We start from the raw sequence: 11,682 nt of genomic DNA on the forward strand, positions 1-11,682 counted from the left end.
GGTGCAGGTAGGGTTTTAATACAGACATCATCATAATAATTATTAATAATAACAAATAATAATTGTTACAAAAAATGTATTGTCCCTGTTTTTTTAAATTCATGAAATTTCATGAAGTGTTAAGAACATATATAGGTCATATTTAATCTAAAATCAAAAGCAAGAAATATGAATTCATATTTACTTTTATTTTATATAGAAAAAAAATCTCATTCTTGTTACTTTTGTGTGATTTATTTTATTTATTTTTTTATTATTATTATTACTTTATTGTTGTTATACTTTGTGATAGCATTTATTTTACATCCTTATTTATGCTGATTAAAATATAAAATGGTGACAATCTAATCGCTATTAATAAGAATAATGGGATTTAGTAAAAAGATACATTACAGTAAATCTGCTTAATTGTCATGAAAATCACACATGACACAAAGTCAATACAAAGAAAAATAGGCTTAAAGACTCTTTATTTATCTTTATATTTATTTATTTTATTTTCATTTTAAAGTAGACTGTGACATGGACATTGTGACACTTTCATGTTTCACCTATAGTCGCTGTAATAAATCTTAGCTGCTGTATGTCTTCTTACTGTCCCTGCAGGCGATACGTTCAGCAGTAGTTCAGGCAGCACTCCAATCGGCAGCATGGACTCCCTCTCCTCCCACTCCTCAGAGCAGAACAGCTCCTCCAAAACCTGCTCCTCTCCACAGCCCAAAGACAAGCCCCCCTTCCCCGGCCTGCGCCAGACCCCTTCCTCCCTGTCCTCCAGCGAGCCGCAGGGCCCCACCTGCACCAGCAGTCCAGACTCCAGCTCCAAAGAGGACACGGCCCGTGTGGAATGGGACTCCTGTGGTGTGAATTCGGCTGCCAGATCTTCACCAGCACCCACAAAGGCTCCTCACTTAGCAGGAATCAGATCAGCACAGCTTAACCGCTCCAACGCCCCATCTCTAAGATCTTTACACATCATAGAAGGTAGGAGCCAAATACATACTGCTTGGAGTAATTAAGAATTTGAATCTTCAAATAAAAGTCTCTTATGTTTATCAAGGCTGCATTTATTCGATCAAAATACAGTAAAACAGTAATATTGTGAAATATTATTACAATTTCAAATAATTGTTTTGTACCGTATTATGTTTTAAAATGTAATTTATTCCTGTGATTGCAAAGCTGAATTTTCAGCAGCCATTGCTTGAGTCTTCAGTGTCACATGATCCTTCAGAAATCATTCTAATATACTGATTTGCTGCTCAAGACACATTCCTTATTATTATTATTAATGGTGAAAACAGTTTTTGCTGCTTAATATTTTTGTGGAAATTTGCATTCCCTACCATTCAAGGTTTGGGGTAAGTAAGATTTTAAAATAAAATGAAATAATCCTTAAAAAAAGGATCAGTTTCAAACATCAAAAATATTAACCAGCAAAAAACTATTTTCAACATTGATAATAAGAACTATTATCAATACTTGAGCAGCAAATCATCATATTTAGAATGATTTCTGAAGGATCATGTGACATTGAAGACTAACAAAGAAACCAGCATTTAGTAATTTTGTACTTTTCTGTTTTGGGCTATCTGGAGGTCTTAAGAGCTCTGTGGGGTCTGTACAGAGTCTAGCATGTGTGGAGCATAAAGACGGCACCAGACCCGCCACCTACCATGATCTGCCACCTAAAACGATCCTGCGTCGAAAGCTGGACAACAGCAGCTCTACAAACGGCTATCAGAGACCAGGATCGGTGTAAGTGAAACTCTTTGTCAGTATCCAAGCCACTGATGCTAAACCTCACCCTGTGAGCAAATCAAAAGTTCAGTGACAGATCCCAGACAACATTTGAGGATAAAGATGATGAAAAAAAAAAAAAAAAAACATGCCTTTGAAATGAATGTACTCTTTGTATTTATGTTGTCAAACATGACTTTTTTTTTTTTTTTTTTTTTTGCGTCCTCATCCTCAAATTTTCAGACATAATTTTTTCAGACATATCAGACATAGACTTTTTTTTTTTTTTTTAACAAATATCTTAATTTTAATATTATTATTTAATATTATATTTAATTTATAAAAATAAATTAATGTCCCATTAGTTAATGCAGTAACTAACATTAATGAGCACTATTTTTTTTTTTTACAGTATCTATTTATCTTTATTTACATTTGTTAGTAAAAATACAACTGTTCATTGTTAGTCCATTAAATAATATTAACATACATTTTTTTTATTTTAATCATGTGTTAATGAATGTTAGCATTAACATTAAGATTAATAAATGCTTAGAAGAATTTTTCATTGTTAGTTCTTGTTACAAATGGATATTTTTGTAGTGTTACCCAAAATGCCTTTCTGCATGTTGATTACACCACACTGACTTTTGAAGACATTGATTTGACAGGCAAATGTTTTTAAAAAAAAAAATACTAGTAATAATTTAAAACAAAACAAATAAAATTACGATCTCAGTGCAGTTGATTTGATCATGTAAGCTGTATATTGAACTTAATGTTTGTGTGAATTGCATTTTCAGTGTGTTTAAAATGAAATGAAACAGGGATAATTCACCTGAAAATGAAAATAATATAATTTACTCATCCTGAACGAATTTCTGCGAACACCTCAGAAGTAGATATCTGAGGAATGCTGGTGACCAAAACATGTTTCACAAAAGAAAGAAAGTCATACAGGTTTGGAATGTCATAAGGGTGAATAAATGATGACAGAATTTTGATTTTTATGTGAAAATCTCTTCAGTGAAGGATGGTTTGACCTGTCAATTCCATTACTTCATTGACAGCTTTTATGTTTCTGTCAGGTTTTAGAAAAACATTACATCATGAGAAATGTAAAAACATTTATTAAAAGTACATAGTGAGGGAACATTGCGCAGTATTTTATAGTGTAGTTGCTGGCTGGGGTGGACGCTGCTGAATGGAGATTGATTGCAGTTGTTATTTTTGGCACAAGTTTTAATTACACTGCTGAAAGGGTTGATGTGACCCAGCATTGCTTTTTAAAACCTCTCTGCAAGGAAGGATATATTGTTTTGTTTGAGTTATCATGACGGAGGAAGAAAAGAAACATCATGTCACTTAAGTGGACTATAATATTCTTTTTGCTGATATAAGCTGTACAACTTCAAGTGTTAGCAAGATGTTGATTTGAAAAATGTTTGCCCTGAGATTTGTAAGTTACTTTAACAGTTATAAATTGTACATAAATCACTGCTTTAGAGGTGATCCTCACATCTGTATACTATGCATTATGTGCATGTCTTTATTCTTTGTTTGTTGAGCTGAACTCCATATCTACCAGTACTGAATGTAGAATTTTGGCTCACACCAACATTTATTTTTATTTTTTTTACTTTTTGTGTAAATCACACTGTTGCCACCTGCCTACTTAAAATGGTTTGTTTAGCCAGCCTAATCTTGTGACGTCAAATCTTGACATCCGTAATCATCCTGAAATTTGGCATGGTTTTATGTTCCAGGGTGGCTGCCAGAGCATTGCTTTTTGAGAACCCATCAGCTTTAAAACCTCCTCCATTGGGAAGGTAAAAATGGGCACACTGCATAAAAACATAACTGTTTAATTTATATATATTTGTTGGCAATCATCTTTATAAAACAAACAAATTGTCTTTTAAAACAGTGTATGAGCACATCCATGAATTTTATCTTTTCATGATTTTAATCCACAGAGATGCCAAAGCCATATATTCCTGTGAAGCTGAACACAGCAATGAGCTGAGTTTCCCACAGGGGGCTCACTTCTCCAACGGTGAGTCTGTCTTTCTATATATCATTCTGTCATTCTGTCTGTCATTCCATTCTATCTATATCTATCTATCTATCTATCTATCTATCTATTAGGGGTGTAACGGTACACAAAAATGACGGTTCGGTACGTACCTCGGTTTTGAAGTCACGGTTCGGTATGTTTTCAGTACAGCAGAGAGGAAAAACTAAACATAAAAACGTTTTTTTTTTTTAGTAAACAGTGATTTACTGAACAAATCGTGGCTTTTAAATTCTTTAAATAAATAAATAATCAAGGTTATGAGGTGCATTATGTAAATGCTTGGCTAAAGAGATGTGTCTTTAATCTAGATTTAAACTGAAAGAGTGTGTCTAAGCCTCGGACATTATCAAGAAGGCTATTCCAGAGTTTAGGAGCCAAATGTGGAAACGCTCTCCCTCCTTTAGTGGACTTATATATCCTAGGTACTACCAAAAGTCCAGAGTTTTGTGACCTTAAAGAGAGACACTCACCCTCATGTCGTTCCAAACCCATAAGACCTTTGTTCATCTTCGGAACACAAATTAAGATATTTTTGATAAAATCTGATGGCTCAGTGAGGTCTGCATTGACAGCAAGATTATTAACACTTTCAGTTGCCCAGAAAGCTACTAAAGACATATTTAAAACTATTCATGTGACTACAGTGGTTCAACCTTAATGTTATGAAGTGACAAGAATACTTTGTGCCAAAAAAACAAAATAACGACTTTATTCAACATTATCTAGAAATGGGCGATTTCAAAACACTGCTTCATGAAGCTTCGAAGCTTTACGAATCTTTTGTTTCGAATCAGTGGTTCGGAGCGTGTATCAAACTGCCAAAGTCACGCCCCCCAGTGGTGAACCATTGAAATTTCGAAACACTTATGACGTAACGAAGAATCGTTTCCTGAAATAACATGACTTTGGCAGTTTGATAGGGAACCAGTGTAGAGATGATAAAATTGGGGTTATATGATTTGACCTGGTAAGAACTGCATCTGGGACTAAATGTAGTTTGGTTATTGAGGATGCAGGACAACGACCTAGTAGCGCATTACAGCAGTCCAGTCTAGGACGAAGTAACAGTACATCCTTCTAAGTGAAAGTGACGTGACATGTAGCCAAATATTGTTGTCCCATATTTGAAATCATTCTTGAATGAATCAGCTATTGGAATGAATAGTTTAAATGAATGACTCACTTATTAAGATGGTTACTTGACGCCACCTACTGGTGGTTTAGTTTAATTTTTAAAAGTATCATTTTCCCCCCAACATTTCTTACAATCTCATAACATTATTTAATACAGTTGTCATTTTTTTATTGTAAATTTGTAAATTATTTGATTTGATTGGTAACAGCCCTTAGTGTCTTATTCTAATTAAATTTATTGATCAAATTTAAGAATTTAAAATGAAAGATGAATCATACATTTTACATGAATCGTACAAGTGAATGAAAAGGCTTAATGTCAAGCCCTGTATGTAGTCTTAATGGGCCGCGTTTCAGTCAACATTTCATATTGTCTGACAACAAAAACAGAAAAATATATAGATGAAACAATTTTATTGGGAATTTGGCTGTATTAAAATATATTATGTGAGCAAAAAGGGTAGCACCAGAGAAGCAAACAAATGTAAAGGGCTGACACTTGGCAGAATGCGAATGCAACAATGACATGATGAATATTCTAATTGCCTTATGACGTCATCTATCGACATTTACCGACATATATATATATATATATATGGCATTAAAAAGCATTAAATTAGATCTGATGAAACCAGTAGAAACCCTGTTTTTGGTCCAATAAGTAATACCTCAGTCTCAGTCTAATTTAATAGAAGAAAATTACTGGTCATCCAATATTTTATCTTTAACAGACTCTGTCAACTTGGATAATTAAGAGATTTCATCGGGTCATGATAAAATATATATCTAAGTATCATCAGCATAACAGTGGAAACTAATTCCAATGTTTTCTAATAATATTACCAAGAGGCAGCATGTATATTGAAAATAGCAGAGGGTCTAGAACAGATCCTTGCGGCACTCCATTATTTACTGACGTTAACTTGGATAATTCCCTGTTTAAATAAACTAAATAGTAGTGGTCAGATAGGTTCAATCTAAACCACCCTAAGAGTATTTAGTCTAGGAGTATTTCATCATCTATAGTGTCGAACGCAGCACTAAGATCAAGTAAAACTAGTATTGAGATGCAGCCTGGTCATTAGCTAGAAGTAAGTAATTTGTATTTTTAATGAGCGCAGTTTCTGTGTTATGATGGGGCCTGACTGAAATTTTTCATAGATATAATTTTTTGCATGAAGGAGCACAATTTAGTGAACACAACTTTTTCTAGATTAAAACTTTGAAATGGTTCTGTAATTTGTCAATTCATTTGGATCTAGTTGTGGTTTCTTAATGAGAGGCTTAATAAATGTCAGCTTGAAAGGCCTTGGGATGCAACCCAGAGATAAAAACAAGTTAATAATATTAAGAGGCTTTTCTGCTACAGATAACAACTCTTTCAGTAATTTAGTGGGTATTGGATTTAATAAACATGTTGTTGATTAAGATGCAATGGTGAGTTTATTTGGCTCTTCCTGTCCTATAGTTGTAAATCACTGCAATTGTTCTTGAAAAAATGGACAGAATTTGAAAGATGAGACTTTGTTTCTTATTGAAAGTAGCCTAACAAAACAAAGTTTATTTGACAGGAGCGCACTATGAAATGTCTATAAGTTTTATTCACGCATCAACTAAAAGATTGATCTTGGGATTTAAGAATCGATATCGATTCGTTAAAATTAAGGTATATAAAACTAGGAGTTTTAGATGAAGTTCTTTCTATCTATGGTTCTGTCATTCCAATGTTCTATCTATTTTTCCATTGTTATATCTATTGTTCTGCCATTCTATCTATGGTTCCGTTGTTCTATCTATTGTTCTATCTATCTATCAGTCCGTCGTTCTGTCGTTCTCTCATTCCGTTGTTTTATCTGTTGATTTTAGCCAGCGCTTGTCATTTTTATGTATAACAAATGGTCAGTAAATGGACTGAGTGGTCTGTGGGTAGGCTGTCTGAGGCTCACATAATTTCTCAAGTGATCTAGAACTTCACTTCAGTTCTTGAGTGACTTTTTATGAACTGCAACTGCAATATACACCAAGAAACATGCAGCAATGTTGGTCGAATCATATATCAACTCTGGGAGGTGTATTGCTGTATTGAGAATGTGGTTTGGTGGATGTTAAAATATGTAAGTATTTTATGACTTGCAGTGACGGTTACAAAAATCAAAGAAAATTAATTATGACTGAACTGGTGCTCTTTGCTGCATACCAGGGCATTAATATTGATAGAAAATAATGTTCCTGTGTCTGTTCTGTGGAACAACCATCTGTTGTTGTTTCTCGTACATGTCAGGACTAGGAATTTATTGCTGGATGTATTTTCCGCAAGGAATCAACTTGGCTGGGCACCAGGGCATTGAAACAGGTCACAGTAACCTAGTGAAAGCAGGTCTTCCCTTCTCTAAAGCTCAGCAAACACTTAGCACAACATAAACCTCCACTTACCCATCAAGTTCTCACTGTTGACATTTGAGTGTTCTGCTTATAAAAACGATTTACAAACACTTTATTTTGCGATCCCATCTGCCTAATGCTTTAGTCTAAAAACAGATGCTTTGATATTTTAGAATATGTTGATATGAGTCATTACGGGCAAGTCATTTGTGAGGTCCTTTTGAAAGCTTTATGGGGGTGATTTCTCAATGCAAAGTGACCCGACTTTGTCTGTAATTAATTATTTGCATATGTGGTTCACTTGTGCCTCCCTTTCCTGAGGCTACTATTGTTTTGTATACAGTAGATAATGGTCAAACAAATCACTATATGAACGGTCAACTTAACTTAAGGCTGAAGAAACTAAACTAAATAAAAGTGAGACTTTAGAAGTGTTTGCTTATTTTGTTCTATAGACATGTATTTTTTCAGCTGTTTTATCCACCAAGTGAAAAAAGTACATCTGAAATAGCCTGTTAAACATAGGGCTGCACGATTTATCGCACAATACGAAAAATAACATTGAACTTAAATGCCATTATCGCTTAAATGCGATTCTTAGTGCGATTATGAAATTGCGAAGGCTGTGATTTTTTTTTTTTTTTTTTTTTTTTTTTTTTAATATGCGCAGCTTGTCAATGAAGTATGGCTCAAAATGCTAATCCATCTGAAAGCACTGCGCTGTTTTTCTCTGCGTTTGAGTTTCTTATAATGTACATTTGAAAAAGCAACACGTCAGACATCTTTCCAGACATGAGAAGCATTTATTAACATCTTGTCCAACAAAATACAACATTTAATAGCATGTTTTTACTCCAAACTCACTTCATAATGACAGTTGAGCATCCTTCTGTGAGATGATGTGGATTCTTACACAGAGTAAGGCAGTCGTGTGTTTAATAGTCATGTTTAATCAATCAAAGCGTTTCAATGTTCTGTTTATTCAGCTACAGCGATATGATGCATTTTCTTCTGCAGCAGGGCATATTTGAAGTTTCTGCGCGAGAGCGCCCTCTGGCTTTCAGATGGGGAAGCATTTACTACTGATCACTGTACAGCTCTGACAAGCTGCGCATTAAATAATCGCAGCCTTTGCCAAATCGTGTGCGGTTTAATCGCGATAAGTTGTGCAGCCCTAGTTAAACGTGAAAGTATTATGCAATAATTTAAGACATTTCTCCTTATATAGAACCTTTTGGGCGTAAATGGTTCTTTAAAATGGAGTCAAGAACCCTAGGGTTCTATATGGAACCCCATTTAACCTTTTTTTTTCTAAGAGTGGTCTTATTGACGCCTCATAAACTAAGTCATTATTTTTACTATAATAATCTTACATTGGTAACATAAAATCAAACAACATACAATTTAATATTGAATAATCAATTTAAATTCACAAAACATTCAAGGCATAATGCAAGATCAACAAATATAAGCTGCTCTGACCCAGTGATGGTTCTGTCATTTGTCCCAGAACTCTCATACTTGTTTCGTGTCACATATCCGTTGTTGTGCCCCAGTTTATTCAAACCCCCAAGTATGAGCAATAATACTATACTATTTTTATAGTATAGAAGTATTCTCCACAGCTTAAACCTTCTCATTTTCTTCTTTGTAGTGTATCCTTCAGTGGAACCAGGCTGGCTCCAGGCAACATTTGAGGGCAAAACAGGACTCATTCCTGAAAATTATGTGGTGTTCCTCTGACAGCGTCCAACCAGTAGAGGCCAAGCATTTCATGGTATCCATGGTAACATGAATTTTAGACCAAGAGCTTAAAGTATATATCAAACATTAAATGATGTGTAAGTGAACTGTATGGATTAATCAATATGACACTGAATATTAAGAAATAATGTACGGTACACAAACCTCAATGATACAGCACAAGAGTGATTAAAGCCTGAATCTCAGCTGTTATTCTAGATAAAGATTTTGCTGAGGCTGAAATGTTGAAATGGACATGATGTGCTAAACTGAAATCATTGAGTGTAGATACACAAATTTACATACACTGAGGTCAGGAGGTGCGATGTACAGCACTAAATGGTCTTTTTAGGTCTACTGTGTGGTGGAATACTGCAATGAACTTTCAGCTTATAGATCTAAGAGACAGGCTTTCTTTTATATTAGCTTAATTCTAATTGTTTTGAAATTAAGGGAAAGAATGTTAAACCTCACCATTAATTTTTTGAGCTGTGAATCATTGTCATATTTAAGTCAATTCAGCAAAATGTGCTGTGTGTGTGGTTTATCATTATAAAATGACTTACTTTTAAATCTTCAAAAGTCTGAGACCACATTTTTAGGATTTTGAACATTTTTAACAAAGAGAAACTATAAGAAAATGAACACAAAATATCTCAGATCCTGCATTATTTCCAGATTACTAGTCGATTAAGTAAATTTGTGATCTTGACCATGTGGTCAAACACTGAAACTCGAGATTTTCTTTTGGAACATTTTCAAATCATGCCAGAGAATGTGATCATAAGGTTTTATGTAGCTCAAGTGCTGTGGACATAAGTTCAGGAATTTCCTTTTCAGTTATATATTCATATACATTTATCATATTATGCTGTTTATATATTTTTTGAAAATATAAAGGAATAAAAAAATGCTAAATATTTAGTCTCAGACTTTTGGATCCCACTGTGTTATTGACAGATAGAATTCTACATGCAGTACAGAAATCAGCCATTCAAGCACAAAGTTTTGATGGAAAATTTGAGAACTTTCCAATTCTGTGCTGAAATATCAGCATCTTTGGCACACTGCTTATTTAATCGCATTAGAAGAACGGAACTAAGTGTTCTAGTTATTTATAACTGAAATATCTAATATTTTCTACTTACAATACATACAAAATTATTCCTATTCCTGAAAAGTCTGGAAACCACTGGCTTGGCATAGCAGTGAATGATGCCTCAGTTTTGCATCCAGGTCATGTCAGTCTTTACAAATACTAATGAAGCATGTCCAGCTGTAATAACTTCATCATACAAGATGTTCTGGCCGCATTATTCCTTCTGAAGTTTAAAATGACAGCAACTGTCAATGCCAACAACACCAACACGGTACGTTGGTTAGTGAACACGTCTTATTATCCCCATAATGAAACTTGTTTTATGAAGATAACTGATGAAATGCTAGATGATGGAAATTTATATATGGATGATTATTTTGCAAATCATATATTTTTCTTCTTAATTCATTTTTGGTTCTGTCAATAAATTTGTTTACAAAATGAGACCCACTTCTTGTCTTTCATTTAAGAAAAGATGCACAAGCTAAATCATCAGAAGTAAATCTCAGACATTAGTGACTTCTTTCCAAAAGACTTCTGACGCCATTTCTCCTCAGATCTCTGCAGAAAAGGAGGCGATTGCCAAGATCCCAGTGTTCTTTCCCAATTAAACACATGAGAATGCTCCGTGCCCTTGACTGCTGATGCTGAACCGATACTCCCTTCAGATAGGCCATCAAGGTCACAGGGAGGAAATTACAGGAGCTCCAAGAAATGTTTTTCTCATTTATGTTGTTGCCTTCCGATAAAACATTTAATATTCTGCTTTAAAAAACAAACCAGTCTGGATCAAATTTTAGAGTGTTCCTTTACACATACATTGTGATCTCTCACCCAATGTACAATTGAGCTCTTTGTCTTTCAAGCATTGTTATTGTATGCAATCAAAGTTTTTTATTAGATAGTTCACATGTATTTTTCATTTGACGTGAATAGAGCGGTTACTGTGTAAATGTAAGTACAATCAATGGTGGCTGGCATTGAGAGTTTATAAAATCTGACCATGAAAACTGTCCTTTTGATGCTTATCAGAGTGAGACCGATAAGTATTTCCTTTTAATCACACTTAAACATTTTCCAGAAAATCTAGGATTTAAAATAAAAAGAAAACTGAAAAAAAAAAAAAAAAAAAAGAGTATAAATTAACCATAAATGACAATCTTAACAGTCTAAAAAAAATTAACTTAGAAAATTAGTTAAATCCAAGCATCACATTTTTGCACAGTTATGTGTTCACACTTGTAGTTCGCTTCTCTTGGTTCTTTTGGTCCGGACCAAAAAAGAAAATGACACATTCTGGTTGACTTAGCATTCACACTGTCATTTTTAACTGAACCTACAGATACAAAACAAAACACAGCTTTTATAACGTATATTTTGTTACGGAACTTTGCAAACATTGTAAACAATGCTGTGTGCTGAGTTAAATGCACTATATGATGGTATTTTAACCAGCTGAGAACTCAGGAAGAGCTTATAAAATGTGTAAAGGAGTCAAAAGCTGTGCAAA

General features: G+C 34.1%; 1 protein-coding gene across 1 annotated transcript in view; it reads left to right on the plus strand.

Annotated features, from left to right (window-relative positions):
* The window catches only part of LOC127500074 (rho GTPase-activating protein 42), a 130,942-nt gene extending 119,637 nt beyond the window's left edge, over positions 1-11,305 (plus strand). Inside the window, 5 exon segments of the mRNA XM_051870963.1 lie at positions 607-981; positions 1,596-1,755; positions 3,504-3,566; positions 3,714-3,793; positions 8,985-11,305. Of these exon segments, the coding sequence (XP_051726923.1) occupies positions 607-981; positions 1,596-1,755; positions 3,504-3,566; positions 3,714-3,793; positions 8,985-9,073 (767 nt within the window). The 3' untranslated portion in view covers positions 9,074-11,305.
* The last annotated feature ends 377 nt before the right edge of the window (positions 11,306-11,682 follow it).

Source organism: Ctenopharyngodon idella, chromosome 18 (genome assembly GCF_019924925.1).
Source record: "Ctenopharyngodon idella isolate HZGC_01 chromosome 18, HZGC01, whole genome shotgun sequence".
Taxonomy (NCBI): Eukaryota; Metazoa; Chordata; class Actinopteri; order Cypriniformes; family Xenocyprididae; genus Ctenopharyngodon; species Ctenopharyngodon idella.